At 42.0% G+C, this 26,248-nt stretch overlaps 3 protein-coding genes across 6 annotated transcripts; all 3 read right to left on the bottom strand.

Moving 5' to 3' along the window:
- Positions 1 to 966: 966 nt before the first annotated feature.
- LOC147062433 (protein FAM110A-like) lies at positions 967 to 4,251 on the bottom strand. Of its 2 annotated transcripts, none has more exons than XM_085925703.1 (3): positions 4,096 to 4,251; positions 2,771 to 3,338; positions 967 to 2,639 (listed from the first exon to the last, which is right to left on the bottom strand). In XM_085925703.1, exons 2-3 carry the CDS (start codon positions 3,233 to 3,235, stop codon positions 1,971 to 1,973), a joined length of 1,134 nt encoding a protein of 377 aa, XP_085781829.1. In that variant the 5' UTR covers positions 3,236 to 3,338; positions 4,096 to 4,251; the 3' UTR covers positions 967 to 1,970. The 2 variants fall into 2 exon arrangements, with proteins under 2 accessions (XP_085781829.1, XP_085781837.1); XM_085925711.1 differs by lacking the exon at positions 4,096 to 4,251 and adding an exon at positions 3,616 to 4,036.
- A 1,007-nt stretch (positions 4,252 to 5,258) lies between these two features.
- Positions 5,259 to 14,895, bottom strand: prickle3 (prickle homolog 3). 2 transcript variants are annotated; one of them, XM_085923702.1, is made up of 11 exons: positions 14,603 to 14,895; positions 11,813 to 11,895; positions 9,662 to 9,845; positions 9,195 to 9,308; positions 8,785 to 8,922; positions 8,272 to 8,475; positions 7,567 to 7,753; positions 7,152 to 7,451; positions 6,592 to 6,888; positions 6,188 to 6,523; positions 5,259 to 5,973 (listed from the first exon to the last, which is right to left on the bottom strand). In XM_085923702.1, the coding sequence occupies exons 1-11, from the start codon at positions 14,642 to 14,644 to the stop codon at positions 5,546 to 5,548; spliced, it is 2,313 nt and encodes a 770-aa protein (XP_085779828.1). In that variant the 5' UTR covers positions 14,645 to 14,895; the 3' UTR covers positions 5,259 to 5,545. The 2 variants fall into 2 exon arrangements, with proteins under 2 accessions (XP_085779828.1, XP_085779838.1); XM_085923712.1 differs by having other exon boundaries at positions 11,813 to 11,892; positions 14,763 to 14,872.
- Positions 14,896 to 15,984: 1,089 nt separating this feature from the next.
- On the bottom strand, positions 15,985 to 25,019 carry plp2b (proteolipid protein 2b). 2 transcript variants are annotated; one of them, XM_085925456.1, is made up of 6 exons: positions 24,900 to 25,010; positions 24,581 to 24,680; positions 19,150 to 19,305; positions 18,979 to 19,077; positions 17,596 to 17,692; positions 15,985 to 17,216 (listed from the first exon to the last, which is right to left on the bottom strand). In XM_085925456.1, exons 2-6 carry the CDS (start codon positions 24,671 to 24,673, stop codon positions 17,203 to 17,205), a joined length of 459 nt encoding a protein of 152 aa, XP_085781582.1. In that variant the 5' UTR covers positions 24,674 to 24,680; positions 24,900 to 25,010; the 3' UTR covers positions 15,985 to 17,202. The 2 variants fall into 2 exon arrangements, with proteins under 2 accessions (XP_085781582.1, XP_085781573.1); XM_085925447.1 differs by having other exon boundaries at positions 24,581 to 25,019.
- Positions 25,020 to 26,248: the final 1,229 nt, after the last annotated feature.

The following is a 26,248-nucleotide window of genomic DNA, read 5'->3' on the forward strand; positions in this document are numbered from 1 at the left end:
TCTATTTTTTTTGCCACACATTTTGCTTCGATTTAATGGTCATTATGCTGCTCCTTGTAGTGTGTGCACCTTGGCCACTGGGGGGCAGTATAACGCATACATAAGAATATAAACGGGACCAAAGGGGACTTTCACAACGAGTCATTCTTTGGAGAGGATATAAAAGCACATTGTCACAAACAGTAGATGTTACTTGTAAGCACTTGTGTGTTTTTCCCATTATGTGTTAGCATTAAGCTAGGAAACTAAGGCTAAGTTAAGGAATTGGTTGAAATAGTGTAATTATCTTTGTTTCATGGTCAGTTTTAGAGAAAACCTAATCTAGTAGTGCATTGAACTTCTAGCAAAAAAAAAAGTGCAAAGCCTTTTTTTTTTTTTTTTTTTTTAAAGAAAACAAAGTCATCTGCCACAGCATTAAACTCATAACAGAGTCACAGCAAACAGGCTGAGGCGTCAGACTTTTAAGAGGAGAGAGAACACTGTTAGATGTCTCCTTGAATGAGTCACGTTCTCGGCATCGGGTGGTGACTCACATGAGCTGCGACATTCTTTCCCACATCCCTTAGAAATGCTTTTGAAAGAATCAGCCATAGGCCTTGGCAGACAGACAGGTACATGGACACACGACGCACTTCATCACTACAGCATTGATATGACTCCTTTTTTTGTTTTTTAGAGGATAGAATAAAAACCAGCGAGGAGCATTACATTGTCTGCCTACGTAAGTGCGTGGCAGCATTTCTATTGTTACTAAGCTTCTTATTGACTTGAGTAAGTTGCAAGTGCGACTTTCTACTGGATGCGCATTTTGTTACAGCTTTGACTTTTCACGCAAAGTAACTTTAAATTCACTATTTTCTTGGAAGTAATAATGTTAGACTATCAGGTACTTTGACTCAGCCCATAATCTCATGTGATTAATTGGAGTTGGAGAATTTATTTTAAAAAACAAAACAACAACTGCACTTTCAGAGTTCAACTGTTTATTTCACAAGTTGCCATTCTAAAACTCAACACTGATGCACCAAACTGCCATTGCAGTCGTTTGAGAGTTGGATTCCTGCACATGCATTTGACAAGATTAAATATCTGAACAGGGCCAGGATTGATTTGATTTAAAAAAAAAAAAAAAAATTTAATGGTACCATTTAGAACAGTGATGTCCAAATGATCAATCTGTAAATTACAATTATATAAATAAAGTGTCACGATTGATGGTTGTCCATGCAAAATAATCACCAAGAAATAATCAGTTGTGTTTTGCAACAGCAACCTAATTAAACGTAAAAGCAGTTTAATAGCATTCACAAGCTCGCCATAGAAAAAACAAGAATTAACAACTGTGACTTTGACCATTTGTCTGCTGTTATTTCAAAGCCAATAGAGATGATCACCAGTCATCTAAAAACAAAACAAGTTACAAATAAAGCCATTAGCAGGCCCTCCCACCCCCAAAATGGATGGCTTCAACATGTCCACTGAATTTCGCGTTGAACGGCAATATTAGCTTACCTTTTTCTAACTTTCCACTGCTTCAACGTTCAAAATTTCATCCATAGTATGTAGTGCTGCAAAATTCTAGAGATTTGCAAAGTTGCTCTTTTTCTGTGGAAAATAATGTGAATTAATGGAACTAAAGCAACAATTAAAAGAACTTAAATAACCTTTCTCAATGGTTCATTTCTATTCACTTTGGACACCATTCATTTAGAGTCGAGATGAACGATTTCAGAATATGGGGTGAAGCTGGAGTACCTGGAGTAATGCCATGCATTGGTTCTCTGTCTGACATGCAAACAGGACGCTCGAATTCAGATTGTCAATTAGCAGCTTTCCACCCAAAAAAAAAAAAAAAGTCTCAATTTCCAGTTCATTACCATCATTTGCCACAGAAACCTTTCCGACATTCCTTGTGGAAATTTGCCAGAAATGTTCAACCCGTTTGCAACCCCAGTGGGAAAGGGATGCACTCATTTTGCCTGTCGCAACCCGTAAAGCCATTTGATCACCCTGGCGTTCCTCTCAATGACCGACACGCCGTAGGGAACGCGTTCGTCGGCCTCCTCATCATCATCGCCGTCTTCATCGGGCCCGCCGGAACCGGCGCACTCCGAGCCCGGAGCGCTGACGCTCCGGAAGCGGGCCAGAGACACGATGTCAGAAGCGGCTCCGGAAAAGTCTTGTAGCTCCGCGGGGTCCAAACCACACAGGTTGAAGAAGCGTTCGAGCTCCGTCCCGGCTCGGGAAAATTGCTCGCTCATGTCCGATTTGGAGCGGGTCAGAGACGGACGTTTCCTGCTACGGGGGGAGCCGGATAGAGGGGGGATGGCTGGAGACGGAGGGGGCAAACCCAGGAAGACGGGAAGCGGCGAGATAGCGGGGTTATCCTGCCTAGGCGTGGCGACGACGGGTTTCAGAGGAGACGGAGTGGCCTTTGCGCGAAGGAGGAGGTGCGAAATAGTCGGGCGGAGGGAAAACTGGGGGTGTAGCGGAAGTGGTTGAAGTGGATGGCGGAGGAACAGCGGCGGCCTGCGAGGTGTCCTCGAAGGGCTGGCTTGAGGTATGACGTCCACTCGGCGCACCGTCCCCGCGGTAGGAGATCCCGGACTTTCCACCCAGCCTGCAGCCTTTAGTCTCACCTAGTAGAAGAGGCGACCATGAGTTCTTACAACAGCTGCGCTCATTTTCTCAGTCATGGTCATCATGTCAAAACCGTTTGGCACAAGAGACCATTGTTTAAATGCTCTGTAAATAAAGCCGAGTTAGTCACCTTGGCGGGACTGGAGCCGTGAGGCTGAGATGGCAGCCCTGGCGTGGTTTTTTCCAGCAGTGGGGAGGAGTCATCGGAATCTACGCTAGCAATCGGAGTGGGCCCGTCGCTCACGTCACTGATCAGGCTGCTCAGATGTTCCAGGTTCAGCTGGACAGCCTCCGGCTTGCTTTTTGGCTGGCCGGGGGTCTTCTTGGCGGGCCGGAGAGTGGTGACGACGGGGCTGAGCAGAGGCTTGCGCACGTCAGGAGACCTGACGGGCTGTTGCTTGGACAGTGCCACCTGGCTTTTGACGTACTTGGCTTTGTCCGCTTCCAGCCTCTCCACGGCACTCTGCTTGGGTCGGGCGGCCGAGGGCGGACTTTGCCGGTAGAATTCGGGACCCACCGGGCGCTTGGGCCGCAGGCGAGGAAATGTTGCAGATGCGCTGGGCCTCGCCGATTGTTTGATGGCCTCCACTGGCATTTTCTTTGCTACCAGATTACAGTCGGAACTGGTTTTAGAGGACAAATTGGGTTTTCCTCTTTTTGGTGGGCTGGTTCATTGTCAGAACTGCTCTGTTGGTGACCTGTGAAAGAGACCAAATGAAACCAAATCCAACCTGAATTTGTTCATTGCTGTCACAAGCTCAAATTCTAATATAAACAAGTTGCACCTAAGTACAAGTTGCAAAACCAATCTAACTATCAAAAAAGGTGTTACACTCCCCAAAATTGTGTACATCTTCATTTATAGAGCACTTTTACAACATGGTAATTTAAATGGATGGAAATTTTAGATGTAAAACCTAAAAATTGGTACAGCTTTGGTAAAAGGAAGCTCGCTAACCTTTGCTAGCTAATTACCTGGAGGGGCAAAAACACCGTGCACACCTGAAGCCTCTCTGGGTGACCAGGTGAATGAAGACAGCAAAGGTGCTTCCTCCCCACTTTTTGCCCTCCTTCAAATGCTCGGTGGGCATTCAAAAAAGAAACTAATCTGCTCCTTACCACTCAAATTCTGCACATTGTTTGCGGGAGCTATATGACTTTAAAACCCAGTCAAAGTTTTACACTTTTACATTCACCTCTACCGTTCAACAACTGTCATGTCATTGCTTCACACACGTCAAATCGGTCTAATAATCCATATCAAGAGCTATCAAAGGAAAGGAAAAAAAAAGTCTCACATAAAGACATGTAAACAAGGAAAGAGTATTAAAAAAAAGGTTCCACATGTGTTGAAGCCTTGGACATGCGCAGGCTTGCAACAACTCAACAATTTCTTCAACGCCCAATACACAACAAATGACAAGCAGTATAGAAAAATAAGAAGCAAGTCCTCACCTGGACTAAAGAAAGTTAAACGTTGTTAGTTTTCGCTACCGCTCGTGCTGTCGTCGTACGAGCTATTTCGGAGAAATTAAACGAGCGACCAAACATTTGAAAGCACCACCAGTCAAACCTGTGCGACAACTCTAATGGGCCGGCTCAGGCACCGCCTCTTCCTTGCTGATTGGTCCATTACAAATAAAACCCAGAAAAAATTGCGTTCGCAATTTTTTTTACGCCATCGGTTGTCACCTTACGTTGTCACTCGATAAGATTCCCTTTCATTAAATTGATATTTGTTTCTATTACGAAAGGCCTATAGTTGTACCAACAATACAATACAATGCAATGCAATGCAATACAATGCAATGCAATACAATGCAATGCAATGCAATGCAATGCAATACAATACAACACAACACAATACAATACAAATACAATACAATAAACATTTCATAACAAAGAATACATTTATTTTCTCTCATGGCGTAGATTTCAGATCACAACTCAAATATTCATCTGCATCATGTCAAAAATGAAAGTGAAAATCATCAGGAAAAAAACCCCCACCACTGAATGAAACCCTAACCTTCGTGAGTCACGTTTCACAATACAAAGATAAAATAGTTCCAGTGATTGATGCAATCAGTGAAGTTCATTCACACACTAATAATCTTGTTTTTAGAGAACAAATAGAAAATGTTAGCAACAGTGGCAACATAAGATGGCTGCCCAGCAGAGGGGAGCCCTAACTTTCCTCTCCCGAATGACTTCTTCCAATTCTTACGAAGGGATCCTAAGGCGTTCTCAGGCCAGCCAAGGCTTGGGTTATTCCTGGGGCCTCCTGCCAGTGCAACATGCTCAGAACACCTCACTGGAGAGGCATCCAGAAGACATCCTAATAAGATGCCCGAGACACCTCACCTGGCTCCTCCAGCAGTCATCGGCCAGTAGGCGGGGTACACCCTGAACTGATTGGCAGCCAATTGCTCAATCGGCCTATCCAGCATGTTTTTGGGACGTGGGAGGAAACTGCACCCAGGCACGGGGGGAACATGCAAACTCCACACAGAGCTGAACTCAAACTGAACTGTGAGGCAGACATACTGACCAGTGCACGGTGGTGCCGCCCCGGTATTATAACCATTTCCTGCAAATAAACACGCTACACATTTGCGTTTGAAATTGTCAGTTTATGTTGTCAGTAATTTAATGCAAAAATACGGATTTCACACAAACATACATACCTTTCATAGTAAAACCAGACAAACAGATTTTTTTTTTTCCCCCCCAAAAAAGCTGTAGATGCCTTTTCTGAAGACCACTTAAGAGCTGTGCTTGCGTGGCTTTTTTTTTCGAGTATTCAAGCTAACATTCAAACTCCACGCAGATTCGAACCCTGAATCTCAGAAGTGTGAAGAGGCCGTGCCAACCACTTGCTCTCCGTGTCATTTTGATGTTTGGGTCAAGAGACTGAGCAATTTTTATCTTTGTCTTTAGCACTGAGACTGTGAGCACGTCTGCGCCTGAAACTGTCCCTCAGTCCCCATCGAGGCGGCTCTTCTTCTTCTCTTTTTTCCTCGTCTTTTTCACCTTGATTTTTTCGCAGCTGTGGCGGCAGAGGAATGGGCTGCCCCAGGAAGAAGCCCTCCTGCTCAGAGTCTGACGAAGACGAGCACGTGGAACACGAATCTTCGTGCCTGCGCCGGATAGACCGCAGGACCAGCGAGGAGGTGTCGCTTCCTCTTCCCCCTCGACCTTCCGCAGTGTCCAGTTGAGGGCGTTCGACCCGCGAGTGACCAGCTGAGCTCGTGGGCACGCAGGGGTGGTCGGATGAAAGGCGCCGACGACTCCACCCCCGCCGTAGACTGTGTTGCTGGTAAGGGGATCCATCTAGCCAACATAAAGAAAACAAAAAACAAAGGAATATAATTATTAACGTGATAACTTCCAATTTTTGTTTCAAATGTGTGGGAGAGGCCAAACAATTTTTCAAAGTGTTTCTATAAGTCCTCCCTGTATTGTACATTTTCACCTTATAACCAAACGGGTGGGTCCGGAAAGTGTGCCCACACTTAACAGCTGTTCACTGTCCTCGTGTTCTTACCCATCTGTGGTGGGATTCCTTGGTGCAGAGGCAGCTTACTTCTGAACCCTCCTTCCACCTCTTCTTCCTCCTGAGAGCTGTCGTCATTTGTTTGCAACTCTTCTTCGTGCTCCTCTTCCTCCTCGACTGAGTAGCTGCTGCTGATTGGTTCTCGGAAACTGACCCTGGCCGTCCCACTTCGAGACAGCGGGGGTGGCGAGTCGGGGGATCTGTCTTCTGGCTGGGGGGCGTTTGAAGGGGATGAATCCCGCGATAAGACGTCTCGGTACTTGACAGGAAGCGGAGGTGGTTGGGGAGACGTGTCGGTGTGTGATGTCGTAATTGTCTGCACGGAGTCTGGATGAGAAAATCAGAGGAGGCTTCAAGCAAATGTTTGTAATTGATGACAAGATGACAATGATCACCTTTCATGACTTGATTGGTCTTTTCCACCCAGTTCCTGCAGTCTTGGCCGGTCGAGGTTCCTCTTGAACACAACGTTGTGGGAGGATGTCCAGAATGTCCATTTAAAAGGCCATCAGCAGGTGGTTTCATTCCGCCGTCATCCAACAGCAGAGTGTAATGTGGAAGGTTGCGGGGCCTCGAGGGCCCGAGGCCATTCCTTTGATGGATGTGGGGAAGAGGTGAATAGGAACCTCTTGGATGACAAAAGCCACCAGCGGAAGGAACTCCATTTTCAACTGGAGTCGAGCAATTGACACCTAAGTAAAAGAACATGGGCATGATGAAAATGTGAACCAGTTTAACCTCAAACAAACACTAGGCCATTCCCAAAAATCATCAAACTGGTAACATCTGTTTTAATCTATGGCAATCCATCAATTCGTGCTAGCAATGTAGCAGCCATGGTGTCCAGCATTAGCTGGCTTGTTCCTTTGGGCAGAGAGGTAGGGAAGGCTCGAAGTCAGGCTACAATGAAATATTCCTCGCAGCGTCAAGTTTCCTGCTCAACTTTACTACTTACGACTCATGCAGGGATTGGCGCCCTCTATTGGTTGTAATGGAGAGCCGCAGTGCAGTTGCTGGTGCCGTCGGGCCGGACCACAGTTTCTGTGCTGCGTAGGTCGGCTCTGGAGGGCCGAGTCGCAAGAGTCCGAGTTATCGGGGTCCTCTCCGAGCGAACAGGCCTTGGAACAGAAGATGAGCCCCCGTCGGGGTAGGAAGGGGCGACCCAGCAGAGGTAGGCGGCAACGGGCGCAACAGAAACAGAACTCCACCGCGTGCCAGCGTTGACCCTCGTATGTCATCTGGCTCTGGCCGATGCCTGCAATGACAATTTGATTCTCCGTGATAAATGGGCTCATGGTCTGAATTTGTGACGAGCAAACAACAACTGGCTGAGATTTCATAGTACTTCCAAAGCGTTTTGGTTCCGGTACCTATTTGTTCTCCGCAGGTGTCACAGTACTCTGCATAGAGGGACTCGTAGCAGGAGCAGCAGTATGGCCGGCACTCTCGCATGATGTACCGCTGACCGCCCAGTGCTGCCTCGCACTCAAAACAGCTGAAGTGCTTCATGTGCCAGAACCTTCCCTCTGCCTCTGTGCATTCGTCTGCAAAAATGATCTTGGATGGATACGCCATGGCACAAACAGAGCACAAATAAACAAGCTTTGGGTTAATAATAATAATATATAAATTATATATATTTTTTTATTATATAAGTAATAATAATAAATATAATAAATAAAAAAATCTGCAGATTTTCAATTTCATTTCCAACCCGTCTTTAACATTAAATGTTTATTTGTCTTTATTTTATGTATAATTACATTTTTTGTCTTTAAACTGTCAAAATGAATTGATTAGTTAACTATTAACCAATCAACTCAACCGGTAACTATTCTAAAAATCACATAATGGTTTAGAACCATTGCTTAGCTTAAAATTGAACAAATAGTCTGATTTCCCTCTCTCAGCAGTAATTATTCTCTGAATAGCAATATCGAGGGAAAAGAAAAAGACAATTAGATGAGTATTAGTTATTAAGCCCTAGTATATTTTTCAAATTGCCACTGCAATTTTACTAGTTGACTGCAAATGTTACTTGTCCCCTCCCATTTTCACTGGTTGTTGGTAGTCACCTCATCACATGCTTGACATCGAGGTTTGAGCCTCTCAGCGTGATGGCGGCCGCAGTAGATGCGTCCATCGTGGTAGAAGTAGATGAGGTCGACCAGCAGCTCGTTGCAGCAGGCGCACTGAAAACACTGAGGGTGCCAACAAGTGCCCTTTCCCGCCCGACTGGCGAACACGGCGATATCGCCGCCATTGATCTTTCTGTCACACTGAAAAAACATATTTCACTCAGAGACTCAGCTATTGTGGAATTGCTAATGCAAAAACAATATAGCTAACAACAAAGCAGAGGTCACCAACACGGTGACCACATAAGTAGTGGATGGGACATTTTGATTTGTTCGGGATGTCAACGAGATCATTTGCAAATACAAACAGATGAATAAAATAAATAGATGTCAAGGCAGTGAATTAAAGTAAGAACTGGGAGCATCTAAAATCCATAATATTTCTCAGACAAGAAGGTTGAGGTTACTGCAATTTGTATGTATGAGCATAAAATAAAAATGCTGCTCTACCTGCTTGCAGACGGCTCCAGTCATGGTGACAGGGAAGAGTCTGACAACGCCTCGGCCCACGTTGTCTCGTTTTCTCTGCTGGCTGAACAAACGCAACTCCTTCTTCTCCTCCTCGCTTAGTGAGCTGCAGTAGTGCGGCTGTGAGATGGATGACATGTTGGCAACGAGAAATCAAAGGCCTCAGGTTTCCAATCTTACATATACCTGTACTACAGCGCCTGGAAATTCAAACACTCCTAAGTGAAACGAAAAGTATCCAGACAAGATGTCTTAAAAATCAAGCAAACAAAAAAGCTTTTTATTTAAACTTGTATAATAACTAAGCCAACTGCAACTAAAGTTTCCTTCATGGATGTCTGCCCTTTGAGGTCTCTTTTGAGAAAGTTGATTGTGTGAGAAAGTAACGTTACCTCACTGTCATGAGCAGGAAGTTGGTGCAGCAACTGTTTGATTCGGTGTCGTTCTCCCACACTGTTCACAAAGGGCACTCTGTCCTCTGGTAAGCTGCTAAAATACTGGTAAACCTGCAAGGCAGACAAGTATAGTCACAGAAAAACTTTGGGGAGAATTCATAAGCACAACGAATCACATTTTCATCCGTTACAAATGTTTAGCACAACATGCAAGACGTACAGTGGGACCTTGACTTCCGAGTAGAGATGCACCAAAAATGACTTTGTGCAAATTTGGTCAGTCTGTTTGGTTTTCACAAAAATGAAACTGTTGTTGATTTGAGGAATTAAGCTCTTCTCCAAGGATCTCCAGGAACGGTCGTTATAAAAAAATAATGAATGATAATCGATTAGTTGTCGATTAATCGCTGTACCGCTTGTTCAAAGTTTTGCGTTTCTGAAGAGGGTCAAAGTGGTGGCTCAACCTGCTCAGGCTTGAGGCCAGGCGGAACCCAGGCGTATTCCTCAGAGGCGCAGCCCGAGTCGTCGTCTGAGATGGAGTGCCTCTGGAAGTCTGACACCAGCTTTGTCATCATCTTCTCCAGCTGGCCCGGCATTGAGCGGACGACGTGCTCCTCTCGCACGCACTTGCAGTGCACGCAGATCTTCCTGTGGACCCAATTGTTCAAATATTTTCAAAAGACAAATGCTAATAAAATTGCTAGAAATGTCTCTATTTTTTTTTTAAGTGATGAAAATTTGAAATTTTAGTAATGACACAAAGTCGATGCAAAATTTGTCTTCGCGGGCCACATAAAATGATGTGGTGGGCCGTATCTGCCCCCCCAGCCCTTGAGTTTGACGCCTTGATTGAAATGTTCAACCTAGACACATTTTTTTTCATTTTTTTTTTTTATAATCATAGCCCTGAATCTATCTACATAGTTGATTTTTTTTGATTGATTTGTTCTGTATAACAAATTGACAAACCAACACAACGTTGGATTATCTAGCACAGATTGATTTAGTTCACCGTTCATGCACGGCAACTAAATTTGACTTTAATCGCATCATGGACAAAAAGTGAAGCGCAGAGATCACAACTTGTTTTCCCACCAACAATCCACTTGCGTTAATAGCAGAAAGTCCCTTCGTTTGTGTCCCAAAACAGGCGGGAAATGAGGTCAGTGGCCTAAGCCAGAGGAGAAAAGATGGGAGGCGTAATCTCCCTCTCAGCCTTGTCCTTGGACTCCACATCTGTCGCCGGGCGGGAGGGCTCATTTGTGAGCAGACAGAGAAGTGAGTGCTATGTTGTGCGGGGCCGAGCATGTGGCAAAAAAGTATAGCATGTTCATCTCTGTTGTTGTGTAAGAAGCTGCCAGCTGGTACTTGTGACTCAAGTTGGCATCAATTTATCCCGGCACATACTAAACAACTACACAAAAGCACCACGACTTAAATTTGGACTATTTTCATTTATTCCGCTGCAATTTTTGCAACAGTATTTACACACTCTTTTTACAAGAGGTTTCTTCTGAATATACTCTGGACCAGGCTTGTATAACTTTGCTCCCCAAAAAGGTTTATAACCCCTAAAAGTGCTCATTTTATAGGCCAATCTTACTTTTAAATTGTGATTGTAAAATTCTGGCTAAAATATTGGCACGTCGTTTCGAAGACGTTTTGCCATATGTTACATTTACGGATCAGACAGGATTTGTGAAGGATGTTTTTGGCATTTGTCAATCTGCGGAGAAGGCACATTAGAATACACATTAGAATAATTTTGTTGGGGTTTTTTGGGAGCCTCAGACGAATCCATTAATCTCAATAGGGAAAGATTTAATATGAGAGTGTTTTGCATTGCGAGCTTGATCACAGTATAAATTAAAATGGTATCTCACTGTAGTCTTTCTTGGCAGAACATGATCTGCCTGCCACAGAGCACCTGGACCATACAGCATGTCCTTGTTAGCAAAACAGGACACGCATGTGCCATGGGTGTAAGGAAACAGCTGGAAATCCCACAGCCACCAGGTGATGAAAAGGGGCAATAGACTGCTAGCTTACACCCACCTTGTCAAAAGTACTTTGGTCAAGTCTGACAAGCTTTCAACAGAGGATCTTTTTTTTAATCAAATAATGTGTGGATTTGGAATGACATGCAAAACATATGGTACTGTAGTTTAATCATATTAAAATTCGGAGTGAGTTGATTTTTGTGAGAATCACAAAGTGAGTTCGAGCACATAATGTTTGTTTGCTGGTCAGCATTTTTGTGCTGCCCTTGAATGTTAGTTGTTATGCACAAGAGCCCTTTGCACTGACTTGCACACAATGTGGGTGATTTTTTTTGTTTGCTTCAAATCATTTGCTGTTGAATCCCGGATCTTTTATACATGCATTGAGAAATGTATTATGAAAAATAAAATGTATTCAGAACACATAGTTAAAGTGACATCTTGTGTAAGACATTTGTGGTCGTATGTGGCCCCTAGTCGCTCTGATGAAAAATTGTGGCCCTCTCCAGGAAAAAAAAAAGCACAGGGAGCAACTGTGACCTCCAGACTGAGAAAAAAAATATTCCTGCCAACACACACACAACATCACAATGTTTAGGCTCCTTCTGTTCATACCTCCATCCGTGGACGCGGAAGCCGGGGCACTGGTCTCCACAGCGCATGCAGGGTTGTCCTCTGTCTGGATCCTCTTCCTCCTGCTGGAAAGAAGAAGCTCAGTTCACATCATTGCCCACCGCAAGCAGAGCAGACTGGCTCTGGATGCACGACACCGGACACAAGAGCAGCCACTCCTATTCTCCACACGGTGTGTTGGAAAAGCATCTGTCTTGCATTATTATATGAGCACTGGCGTAGATATGAAGCCTGAGTCTGGCATGTGACAATACCCTTCCACCCACCCATCCATCCACCCATCCATCCACCCATCCATCCATCCATCCATCCATCCATCCATCCATCCATCCATCCATCCATCCATCCATCCATCCATCCATCCATCGAACCTAAGATTCGAGAGCGTGAATTTCATAGGTTTTTAATACATGAAGTAAACTTATTAGTAAGTTCCCACTTTTGATCATTATTATTATGCATTTAAGAACAAATTCAAAACAGAAAATACTGATGAATCATCATAAGATTTATGCTCAAATGTTCATATGAATAATTCCAGCACAAATTTCTCCATATGCACCATTAGTGAATGAGGACCCATGTATGTCTCATACAAAAGCAAATGTGCTAATAAAGAGTGTGTGAGTGTGTGTGTGGACTCCAGGCCTGCTGCTGGTTCTGGAGCTAGCCGGAAGGAAGCAGGCACAGGATGAGCGCTGCACCCTTTCCCTCTGAGTGAGGCCTCCACTTTCTTTTCCTCCGATTCAATTTGAGCAACCATCCTATCGCTAGTGTACGTCGTTGAGAGCGATAGATCGAGCAATGAAATCACTCTGATCAGTGTTTTTCCACTTGCAACATTGCTAATTTTGTGAAATATTTCCATTTGATCAAAACATATCCATACAAGGTCTGCCATTGTTTCAGATACATTTTCTTTTATCAAACCACATCAAAATAGTACGGAAAAGTGGTGCTTTTATATCTCGGTTGTGTATAAGTCAGTCGGGAAAACAATGCACGCTGTACTCCGATCCGAGATACTGTACGTATGTGTTCTATCTTGGCACGTCCAGGCAAGTAGAGCTGGTGACAGCTGTTATTTTGTAACGCTGACATGAAAACTGAGCTAGGGAAGGACAAAAGGCAAAAGCGCGTGTACGTACACCTACTTTATCATTACTACGAGCAGGAATGGGAGTAAATAGCCGCGGGATCAAAACACCTTTGGAAACTGTGGCCAACCTCCGTTGACAACAGGACACCGGAGGCTTTTTCTGTTGACGTGCCATTGAGAGTCGGCAGATGAAATGAACACCTGTGTATTATCATTTTTCCGACGAGTGCACGCAATGACCTGTTTGGGCTGACGGGTTTGTGTTGCTTTGATTTAAGTCAGCTTGAACTTGATTACAGTCTATTTGGCAGCGGCTCAGTGTTTGATGCATGATTGGACTGTAAGATAGTGACGCTGTGACAATGAAATGGAATAACACCCGTATCACTCAAGTCACTATCACGCATTTTTATTCTTTGGTTTTCAACCCAACATGGTGCCTACTTTATATATTATTCCTACTATATCATAATTTGTGTTTTAATTGACTGTTTTCACAATCTTATTATTTTGTTAGATGCAAAGCCATTTTTGTAGGTGCAGCTGTTGTAAAATATACTAGATAAATAAGGTTGTATTGTATTGTATTGACTATAAATATCTCGAAAACAAACATTTTAGCCACAATCTGGTTCAAGGGGAGTCCAAAGTCCTTTGCTAGAGTTGCGTTAAATATTGATGCAGTTCATTCATATACAAGGGTAGTCATTGTATGTATCAGTGAAGAACAGGTGTCTAGACTGCTTAAGTTGTACTAATTGAATGACTTACACAAAAGCGGGATGTCATCTTACCTGGTTGTGAGAATAGTTAGAAGCACTTGCACAATTAAATGCATCGGTGTCCAAACTACAGCGCGGGGACATTTTTGGCCTACGGTCCATTTTTAAAGAAAACCACAGTATATACTATAATCAATAATTGACACACCACACAGAAAAGAAGAACAAAAATATTATCATCTTTGACTTGTTTTCCACCAAAGTACAGTGGTTTTTCCCCGACATTCCCAAAAACATGCATGGTAGACCGATTGGGCACTGCCGATAGGTGTGAGTGCGGATGGTTGTTTGATGAATTTTGATTTTAACAACAATAAATTAAACTGTAAAACAATAAATGAAACAAGACTCAATCTTTTGGGGTATTTCTGGGGGCACAACCCCAATCACTCCACCTTTTTGTCAGTTTTCAGCTCAATAGGTTAAATCAGCATTCAATCACTTTCTGCAACCCGGAACATTCTGGCGGCTATTGTTAAATCAATACTTTGAAAAGGTCGTATTTCATCTGCATTATACCAACCTGCTCCGCCAGGAGGCTGTGACGTCATTGCCCCCCCCGCTGCAAACTCACCTTGACTCTCCAAAATGACCCAAGTCACAAAGAATGTGGAACTCTCTGAGACAAAGTATGGCAAATCAACATGAGAGAAATTTTTATTTTGCTTCCCACATTTTTAATCTCTCGCTCTTTTTTTTTTAAATGGTGATTTGATACAAAGAAAAACAAAATCCAGGTGACTGCAGAGGAGAAGGTTCAGGGAAATTTTGGGACTTTACGTCGAGTTTCAAATGTCAACGGGAAGTTAGAAGTATTTAAGACAATGAAATAAAAACATAAATGCGAAATCATATTTCAGTGAATGAGAAGTATCGACATGAGACACTTACTGAGTAGTTGGATCGTCGATGTTTAGACCCACGTAGAAACATGACAAAGGTGTGTGTTTAAAAAATCACAGTCAAAAATCCAAACGAAGACAAAGGTTAGACACGATCGCCTCAATTTTTAGTTTGTGTGATAAACTACATGATGTTGCCATTAAACTACCTCGAAGACACAGAACGCCTCCAAGCTAACTACTTCGGCAAATAATAAGCTCCGGTGTCTCAGAAGAGACAGACTATTTTCTGTCTTTCAAAGTCAAATAAGCCACAACGAGTTTTAATAACTACGCAAAGAAACTCAAATTAAAGGAAGTCTTCACGCACAAATTTTCATTTCAATCTAAAATTTTGACTTTTCATAGACAAACTAAACTATTTTGTTGTGTCCTTTGACATGAATGTAGGTTTTATTTTGAAAGTTTGACCCAATAATTATCGGTAGATGCGACGTTCTTGTCAACTTGACTTACCTCCTGCTTTAACTTTATGAACGAGAGGTGTGCACTTGCAGATCGTGTATTTGGCCCACGGACACCAGAGGAACGATTAATGTACAATTACACACCACTACCGTGAAAACAAGACTTAATCAGAGTAATGAAAGCTTAAACCTATATTAACTTTAAATTCTGCAGATATTATTCTGAGGGAAAAAAAGACTCTTGAAGGAGTCTTTGACATATCAAATCAAGGTTATTGCATTTATATCAAACAAATACAGTAGTTTGGAACTGATAGTCACTGCAGCTCGACCTCCTAATCATTTTGTGTGTCAAGTATAAAATTACCTCAATAGTCATCGGCTGCCATCTCCTGGCAGTCGGGAAGAACGCAAGTGTAACGGAACAGTAGTCTGTTTTGAACACATATTTGACCTTTGCCAGTTAAAGGGGTCAACATCGGCACTTGCAGAAGAGCCACTGAACTACCTTTAAATTATAATAATTAAATCACTCTAGTTGAAATAAAAACTGTTTTAAAACAATTCCAGTACCATGCAGCATTTGTTGTAGCAATGGCTTTTATTTCCCAAAGCTTAATTTGCTTTAGACTGTGAAATTACATTTGTAAAGCATGTTAGAAAGCATTATGACAATGATTTTGTTTTTAACAAAATAACAACCAGAAAGTTGAGAATCAGATAAAAAAAGATCAATGAATGAATGATATCAGACATGTGACACTGTCACATACTTAATGACTGCTTTTCTTCATGTTTCCTGTCACAGGATGCAAGGAACGCAAATGTGGCAATGTGGAAAAGTTATGTAACCGGCCTGGATTCATTGACACAACTGTACAGCAACATGTTAGCATATTAACACAAAGAATCCTTACGAACCACACAGTAACACTGTGACACACATGAATGATATTTTACGGTGAGTGGATGTAAGCAGTTCAAAAAAAAAACAAAAGAAAAACTGGGTAAAATAAAAATTGTAGATCCAAGCAGGTAGATGACTTCAAGTGTTTCGGATTGTGGGATCTCAAATAACAACACAGGCACTTTGGACAAACAGTGAAGGACATCAATTGACCTTTTATAGAAGCCCCCCCCCCCCACACACCCTTCCTCATTGGGCACACCGCTATTTCTCTGGACACTTACAATGGAAAGGAAATATTGAAAGGAATATACCAGAGTATATTGGTGAGTGTTTTCGGAGCAATTTGGGTGGCAATCGGATCCGATTTTCCTCTTCACTAAGTGATGGAATGTTGCCACAGTACGAGGCACTCGTGCAACCTTATGACATCAAATTTAATATTTTCAAAGAATTATTACATACATTTTGGTAGTGATTGAGTAGTTTTTGGATGTAGACTTAGTCATAAAAGACGCATGAGATACTCGCAAGCTGGCTGCAGTGTCTGTGAAAGAATAGGAGTCCACCTGACAATCTTTTAGGATATCTGATGTCGGATTTACATAATCCATGGGCACATTGCATCATCATTTTGCTTTTTGGAGGTCCACAGCTTCTCAGAACTTTTTTGGTATGGTTTTAAGGCAGCAGAATAAACTTTCTGAATTGATGTTAAAATGCAAATCTACGGACCAGACGGGAAATTGACAGACCTTGACCATTTGGGGTCGTGGTTTTGTTCAATCATTAACAGGCTGAATGACTTATTTATATTAAAAAAAAAGAAACCACACACGTGAGGCTAATTATTTTGATGTTAAATAATGCCTAAAGCACCCATACACATTTAACAAAACGGTTACTACGAACTACAGTAGTCCATTAAAAGTGGAAATTGAGGAGACGTGCTGCTGGAGGACTACCGGGGTTGACCTTCGACATGGCCTATCACTTACACATTTCCCTTTTTAGCTAATGTTCCCAGATTGAGTTTAAGGTTTGCGAGGGGCGTTCCCGCCACAGTTGACACGCGGGCACAGATGCGCGGCACTGCTACATCATGGTCATCCACCTCTTAGGCATGGCTCGATAAAAAATAAAAAAATTGATGTTGACACGGATTTAAACTTTGCCCTGTTCTTTTTACTGTCCTTTGTCTCCTCCACTCCTCTGCCGCACTCCGTCCTCTTGTCGTTCTGCTACATGCTCAGAGGCACACGCACTTTGGTGGGCTTAGACTCTGTCGTCTAAGAAAAACACACAAATAAAATAAAATAGGACATCTATTTTTAAGGCCATATTCTAAAACTGGATTTACACTGAATGTCTCAGTGTCCACTTACAGTACATGAGCATCTAAGGATATTTTCAAGTGGCATACTATATATCTAGATATATCTAGATATATGAAACATCCACATACGTCAAATAGGGTGTTTCTAAAAATGGAGCTGGTCATATATGACACATGGAACTTACTCATAATGGAGACTGGCATGCCAATATAAAACAAACAAAATTAGTAGTAAAGTACAGACAGACAATTACATCTGCCGGCTACTGCATTTTACGCATTGAGTGTAAATCCAGCATTAGAGTTTCAAAACGAGCCGTGCTCCATCTCACCGGTAGCAGCCGCTGTGTGCTGCCTGGTGCTCTTGATTTGCAAGGCGAGGGTGTACGTATCGTAAGAGAACAGCAAACCAGCAACCAAGCCAAACACCTGTAACAAAAGAATTCACTCTATTCAACTATTTTTGTTGCTCTGACGTTTGGCTATTTTTGAAAAATAAATAAATAAATAAATAAATTATGGGCTCATTACTTGAAGTTTGCTAGGTGACATACAGCATACTTTCGGTGAATTATTTATCATTTTCAGAATCAAATCCGTAAATTGGGTGGGGACGGTGTTGCAAAGACAACAAACCAAAAATATACATTTTAAAAAATTTCTAATCCTGTGTTGAGCGCCAAGATTTCGAGATTTGAAAACAATCAGCAGAATACTAAAGTGGTCTAGAAAGGAACAAAAAATGGAGGGAGTTCCCTCTCACATGTTCCGGGTAGGTGGCACGTGGCACCAAGCTCTCAAGTGATTTTAGAGATCACAGTTTGTTACAGTTTTCGTGGGTGGGGCAATAATTACTCATATTTTTACATGAGTCACATTAAGTAGTGTAGTCCTGATGTGACTGAAGTGTGCTTTACATTACCTGACAATACATTTGACATTATGAAGTACTCCCAATACTTTTTTTGATAGTCCTCGCAAGGAATTTGTCCCGTCCTTGAGCATTACTAATAAACACAAAGACACTCCCTTTTTGAAGGCCGACCTCAAGTAAGCTTCGTCTCCTTATTACAACTGCTCGCTCACTTGTCGAGCATCTGTGCAAAAGCCACCCAAGTTTGTACATTTTTTTATTCATTTTATTTTTTCCCCAAACAGCCACCTCCAAACAGCTTTGATGAAGCTCGAGTTTTATTACCTCAGGGCTGCTATGACAGTGAGTCATGCGCAACAGATCCACCCATTTAATCGCCCTGACAAATGTCAGGCGTTCCAACTAGCCTGTGTTTGTATTCAACATGTCAGGACCAGGAAAGGTAAGCTCACACAATTAGAGAAGACCCAATTTGGCCAATCCATCCCAAGTTTGCAGCCAAGGAGTAAGTACGATTGGCGTCATGATCGATTCTGCATTTGCAATTTCCTCCAACTGCAGACCAGCCTCATACAACCCAGTCACACAAGACTAACATTGACACAAACCTTCGAGCTTTACAGCAAGTCTGATTATACTGGAGTCCAGGATTCCTGGGACATCGTTATTTATTTATTTTTTAACTAAAGCACAAAATATACGTGTGCATTAACGAGTACAAACAATTATATAAACGCATTCAAAAGTTTCGAGAAGATCTTAAATATGATGAGAGGGTTGAAAACGCAACAACTAAGTGATTGTTAACGCGTCAATGAAATAAAGACACATCTTTACTGACCCCGCCTGCGATGAGCCCGCCGTCCCCGGATGCTCTGACGAGGCACACCAGAGAAGTGATGACGTAAAGGACTGCGCCAATTACGGCCCGGAACAGATCCTGGGGAAAAAAATAGGAAAGTGAGGTTTTTGCTCAAGCCGACCATGACGGCGTCGCACGCTCGCCACTCACCGTCCACAGCCAGTTGACCAGTAGGAATTGCTTGTCCAGCTCCATCATGAAGATACCAAAGAAGATGATGGCGAAGATCATCTCACAGATGGCCACGGTTGAATAGCCTCCGTACAAGGACGCTGCATAGCAAATGATGACGATGAAGCTAATGAACTGTGGGAGTGGAGGAAGGACGATCACAGTTATCAATGGTGAGCAAACATTTAGCGACCAACAACCGTTCACATGCATCTATTTTGTCCTACATTCATTGTGTATGAAATGCGCTGCATAAATAAAGCTGCCTTGCCTTTCCTGAACTTTGGCTGTTGACTAAAAGTGATGTCCAACTGCCCCGAGTCTTGAATTGCTAACGTAATGTTCCGATATTTGAGAGAAAAATATAATAATAATAATATTGTGTAAGCAAGTGCAAGGTTATGTTCAATTGGAATATTAATGCTGCGCTTATATGTAGGCAAAAAAATAACAAAATAGTTATGTGCTCAGTGATTCAATTCAAAAAGTTCTTAAAGATGAAATGCTCAAGCTAAACTGTACTTGTGCAGTGACTCTTAGCAGACTTCCTCTTGTAGTACACAAGAGTAAGCCCACAAACCACACTGACAAAAATCTTGCACTCTATCAGAAATTCTCACAAGCATGAGATGACTCTAGAATACTCTGATGTGCATCTTCAATCCAAGCTCATAGTTTTCCATAACAGGGAAAAACCTTCGTGCTGCATTCTTTGCGATCCTTCCCCCTAAAGTGCTGCCAGATTTCGAAAAATAAATAAATAAACAGAGAGCCTGCAACAATTGAGCGATTGTCAAACGGCGTGGGCGCACGCATTCAGACAACATTGAGCAATGCTTACAAGCATTTTAAAACCTCACCATTTCAATCGCTTGAACACAGTGAAAGTCTTTGTTCGGGGAATTTACTCACACCATACATTTTTTTGCATATCAAATATTTGTCAGCAAGTCATAAATATGTAAACGTTCCACCCTTTCGACGTACACGGTAGAATGTTTTCTGAAATGCGATATCGTACTAATTTCACATTGATTTGTTGCAGTGCAAATGAATGAAAAACATTTTTGCCCTCATTTATTTCCATTGTGAAATATTACATTTTTTAATATCATTTATTTCTTAACGATTGAGATGCAGCATCTCATTTACCAGAGGGACCCTAAATCTAAATTGAGATACGAGTGTTCCACGGAACAAACTATACTCGTGTCTCAAGGCACTACTGCTCACCGCGCACACAGGTACGCATTACACGCGCACGCCGCCACACTCGTTCACGTGACCTCAGACTGGCTCAGGCTGCCTCAGTGGAGAGACAGGGAGTACTTGAGGTCCTACGCCGCCCGACACAAAAGAGGCTCTATTCCGATTGCTGTGACCGACCCGCTCGGCTACAAGGCTCCCTTGGAACAAGGGCGCCTCTGATAAACGCTGACACCTTCGTGCTGTTAGCGCAGCCGCACATCTGTTGGAGTGACGCCGTTTGAAAAGGTCCACCCCAAGAGTCATGGGTATAATGAAGCGCACACAGGGACCGGAGGGTAGCTGCAGCGAATGGTCGGCTGGCTAAATATAGTCAGGAGATACATGAGAGTTACGGGCCGCTCCTCAAACAGAATCGGTTGCTGGGAAAGTCAATTTCCCTTCAACAATCACAGCAGCTAACTAAAGAGAATACCATGCGTTGAGCACAATATGGAAATTTCCGTTTCCTCATTGACGGGAAAAAAAAAAAAATCCCAACCCATCTGTTATGTTTCAAGGAGGCAGTGCGATGGAGCATTTGGTCAGTACTTCTGACTCACAGTCCAGACATTCGGGTTAGAATGGGTGCTACGTGCTTCCTGTGTAAAATTTGCATCCTGAGACCAAGGCACTCTGCTTACTCCCAAATTCCAAAAACGTGCATATTAGCTTAATTGAAGACTAAATATGAGAGTTAATTAGAATTTTGTCTGTGCCTTGTCATTGGCTGCTAAGCAGTCCAAGGTAGAAATGGATGGATGTTTCAATATATGGTACATAACTAAATAAGATTGTCTCTCAGGTTCACCGCACAACACGTAAGGTGGGCGAACCCAACTAGCATGGACCATCACAAAGCAATTTACAAAAACTGCTACTACGTATCGGGTTGCGAAGCTCCTTCATTGTACTGTATATTGCAATGTATCACTTTTTTTTTTTTTTTTTGAATAAACCATCAAAAAACATGACTGTCAAGGAAGAAGGAAGTTGCCACAAAGAGAGGAAGTGGGTGAGAAAAAAACAGGAGTGTGTGGACATTTTAAGAGGCTGCTTCATGCACTCCCATTCACAGATTGTAGCTGAATGCTCCACGGACTGCATGCTTCACAGGTAGATAAAAAAAATATTCAGGCAATGGTAACCAATTGAAAGCGTTGAAAACAACTTGAGAATGATTCCAGTGGTACTCTTGAAGTCTGCAGATGTCTGACAAGTGTTGCAAAAGTCCCATTTCCGTTTTAAAGCAGTGCAACATTTTCAACTGTATTGAAAGTGTGACTGGCGTTTTAGACAATAACAGATATAAAGCGTAAGGTTGGATATAAACCCGATTCCATTGAAGTGTTAAATGAAAACAGATCCTAATTTTGAAAATCATATATTTAATTGAATAGACTACAAAAACAACACATTTAATGTTCAAATTTACCTTTGAGAAAGACTTTGTGAAGATGACGAAACAGAACGTGCTCTTATGGAGTACTAAAAGGCTTTTGGACCCAAGGGGGCCACGGACTTTGATGGTTCTGGCGTTTTGCTCGTAGCATTTTAAACAAAGTATCAGTTTGCTTTTTGAATATTCATATGAGAGAAACATAAGTTTTAGCATGTGAAAGCTTTTTTTGATGGCTCTGTGACAATGAGACGGCTCAAAACCGGTGGCTAACATCAGGCGACCAGCGGATGTTTGCAAAAGGCAAGTTTTAACAGAATATCAACGTTGTGGGCAGATTAGACTGACAAGGCAACAGAGGCTGAAATCTGATTGGGCAAAATAAGTCAAAAGAAACAGTGCCATATAAATAATCAACTAAATACAGGAAAACAATTTGATGAAACAGAAGATTAAAATTGACTTGAGAGCCTCTGGTTGTGCCGCCTACCACAGGACTGAACACTCAATAAGAAGGTGTGATATCTTTGTTTTGGCTCTTGAATCTGCTTCCTACAATGAACACTATCTCGGCCATCCACCGCCAAAAATGACTTCCTTGAGCACCGAGGGCGGAATAAACAAAAACAGTGCGCCTCCTGACTTTGCCAAGAAATTCTTCTTTGCTCCAAAGCCCAAACTCCTCACCCAGTGAGGGAATTCGTGCCTTAAATGTCGGTGGACGACTGAGCCCCTGCAACTGAGAGAGCCTCTTTTCTAAGTTCCTTGACTTATGAGCGTGGAGGCGGAGAGAGGGAAGGCACTTTACAATCAGCAACTTCTCACTGGAGGAATGTTCTTCCCTTTCTATTTCCAGCATCTAACAAGCTCTCGCGAGATGGCTGATCAGACTGCACAGCTGTGGTGACAAGTTGATGAATCTCAAAAAAGAGGATGATGCAGACGGAACTCTAGAGAAGTGACTCAGTCACTTTCCGTTAAGTTATCATTCTCATTTTTGGTCATGGCGCCAAGCATGTAGTAAGGGAGAAAGCCACAGTGGGCTGAGTTGTGACCCTCTGTGTGCCATAAATATTTGGCCCTTTGGTGTCAAATGAGAACGCAGAAGTGACACAAGTGACAGGTGGAAACCCTTAACCTCTCTTGGTGAGACCTCAAACTCCCACACCATATGCTTTTCATTCCATGCTTACTACAGTGAGGGGGAAAAAAATGCAAATAAATAAAGTATGAAAAAGGAGGCTTCAAAATCACAGAAAATCAAAAATGTTCTTCCATTGCTGAATGCACTTTAACCACACTTTGCTCAAGTGCCCAGAATCGAATTCAAATTCCGCAATTTGAAAAACATGCCACTTCATCTACCATCTACCACCTTAATTATGCAGAAAAAAACAACTACGTTTTAGTCGCCAACACGTACATTTTCTCAGGTCTTGAACCAAAATCATTAAAATGGCTTTGTGGTGAACTGCAGTTTGCATTTAATAAAAGACAAAATATGATATTAACTGTAGGTTAAAAGGCAAACTGGTTAAGAGTGCCGTTTAGCACGTGTAGCCATTGGCGATGAAGAAAGTTGTGCATGTTAATTGCGTCACACAAAATAAGTCTGATCAACCATCAAGTGTTACAACATACCACAATTCAGCTATTTTACATAATAGCCTCCGCACTGCATGCACCCCATGCGTGGGATCCACGTTATCGTAAGTGCTCCCTTCCCTTCACTATAGGAAACACAAGAATGGGCGTTCATACTCTAGCAGTGGCCCGCGAAGATCGCTGCGAGGCCCCAGCTCCACCCTGGTTGTCATGGTAACGACAGCCGCAGTCTACAAACGGCCAAGCAGTAGTTGGCGGAATGAACAGGGCAGCTCAGCCAAAGTTGTAAAAGTGGACTGTAATTCTTCGTCTTTTGTGGAATTGAGCAATAAAAAAAAAAATGCCAGAGAAAATTGGAGGAATGTGTAAAATGTTTGAAATAGTTGGGGGGGGGGGAAACGCAAGCTTTTCTTTTTTTGTCACCAAAGCATTTGAACAATTGTTGCACAAGCTATCGTTCTTCGTTTGATTTCAAATTTAGTTCGCAATTCATACGTATGTACTAATGTAACGGGGCAATGACAAACAGCATCGGAAAAAAATGCACAGAGCATTGCAAAATGATCTATGAAATATCTACCTTGGCATGAAATGAAAATCAAATGTTGGTCATTTTCTGTCAACTTTTATGATTAGAACTTAAAGCACAGCAAGCAGCACTGGTCCTTGAGCTCTTTTAAATTTTCTCCGCCGCTGGATCTGTCAAGTTTTATGGTCAAAAACAATAACGACAAAATAGCCAGCGTTAAAAAAAGATCTTGGCGACCTTGGCTTAGACAGTTCGGTTGCATCTTTGTCACTTAAGGCTCCTACAGAAAAAAATAATAATTCAAAACAACATGAAGTAGCTTCTTCAAGGAAATCGAACCGTCAAAGGCAGAAAATCTGAATCGCGCAGCCAGTGGCAAACCAACCACAAGATTGTATTAAAAGGAGAAGGAAGCCTACGTATTAAAAGAAGAAGGAAGCCTATTACTAACACCGTTACATGGATCAGAGCAATTTTATACCAAGTTACTAACAGTATACAGTCCGATCCAACAGTTACATGCAAGTCACCCATCTGAACCAAAGAGTTACCATTCAATCTGATCCCGACAGTAGTCAATGTGTTTTGATTTGTCGATAGTATTTCGTTGGGCGGTTGCATGAATCACTTACTATTTCTGCCGCGAGGATAAGACCTTTTTGGGTCTTCACGTAAGCTTTCAGCTTCTCCATGCAGCTGGTATTGGAGCTCGATGCATCGGCCATTCTTATTCTGTGTAATTATAGCCGTGAAGGTAGAAACAGATGAAAGAAAGCTACAAAAAGTTGGAGCAAAGATGTCCCAGAGTGCACCGTTGATCCTGCAAACAAGTTAGCTTGTCTTCGTGTTACTTGACTAAAAATAAAAATAAAAAGTCAAGTGGGTGAAGCAGGCTGGCAGAGATCAGTCAGGAAAGAAGCACAGTAGCTACGAAGAAGCTATGTTCCGTACTTGGAAGTTGCGAGGGGGGAGGCGAGCAAAGGAGAGTCGAGGAGCTGTCATGTCACTCAGGGGCGTTGGCTTTCACTTTTCTCCATGGGGAACTGTGCTGCTTTCAATAACAACTGGGAAATTCTATAATCTCAAGTTGGAAACTTCCGATCCACGTCCTCATTTTTCACGAACCAAAGGTTAAATGGTATATTACACGGACACAAGACATTTTAATTTCCATTTTGTGTTTCGATATGTGTTAGGCATGATGAATTTGTTTTGTATTATTTTGTTTATGATCGAGTGAACAATTTAAAGTAGAAAATTCCGACATTTTATAACGCAACAGCACTGTATGTCACAACTGTAGCGAGTTGCCTTCATGAATCCTCTAAAACGGCACAATGCTCTTAATTTTGTTCAATTACTGAATTCATCCTTGCACCCATTCTCCGACCATAATTTAAACAGACAATACAGAACAAATATAAATATAAGTATATTTTCTTATGTCCAAAGTTGTTCTCGTTTATCCATCCGATCAACCACTATGGCATTAACTGAATACAGTGTATTCTCCTATAGTTTTGAAGGCAGCGTGCTGTGTTTCAATGACGTTTCTATGGAAGTTATGATTCATAGTTCATAGCAGTGCTCGTAAATACGATTCGCTCTGTTCTGTAAATAAGCATTTACTTTAACGATAGAACTTAATATTGATTGAATTCCTTTCTAACCCCTATGGTTAGTCAATTAAAATCTATTCATTCATATATATTCATGAATTACACAGTATAAACATAAATCTAAAATAACCAAAGCACATAAGAAAATGTTTTTAATCAAAGGGTTAATAGTTGATAAGCATACAATGCTTTTGGAAATATGTTAACAATGTAAATAAAATACACATGAGTTATTGAAGTATTCTATGATTATAATGATTTTTTTTTTACATTTTGTCTATTTTTATTTTAATCCCATCCATAAATGACTTAGCCCATCTTCCGTTTTAATGAATGTTCTCACAAAATACACACACGCACGGTTGGCCCACAAGTAGGAAATAACTGAGGATAGGATTAGACTGTAATCGTGTCTCCTCCACCAAAAAGCATTTACATTGAAACATTTAAAGTATTTTTTCCTCAAATTTATCAGTTCTGAAATATTACCTTTAATGGTGGACCCACCCACCCCCCAAGAAATGTTCATTTATAAAACATTAAACACAGTTTTCACTGAAGAAAAGATTACTTTGAACAGAAGTACTCATTTTAACCTTCAACAGAATAATTTCAAGTTTATTTCATTTTTGTTTCACATGGAGCCCATACAGTAAGAATACAGCAGAATTCTGGAGAGCC

Source organism: Syngnathus leptorhynchus, chromosome 1 (genome assembly GCF_054491065.1).
Source record: "Syngnathus leptorhynchus isolate UIUO chromosome 1, UIUO_Slep, whole genome shotgun sequence".
NCBI lineage: Eukaryota > Metazoa > Chordata > Actinopteri > Syngnathiformes > Syngnathidae > Syngnathus > Syngnathus leptorhynchus.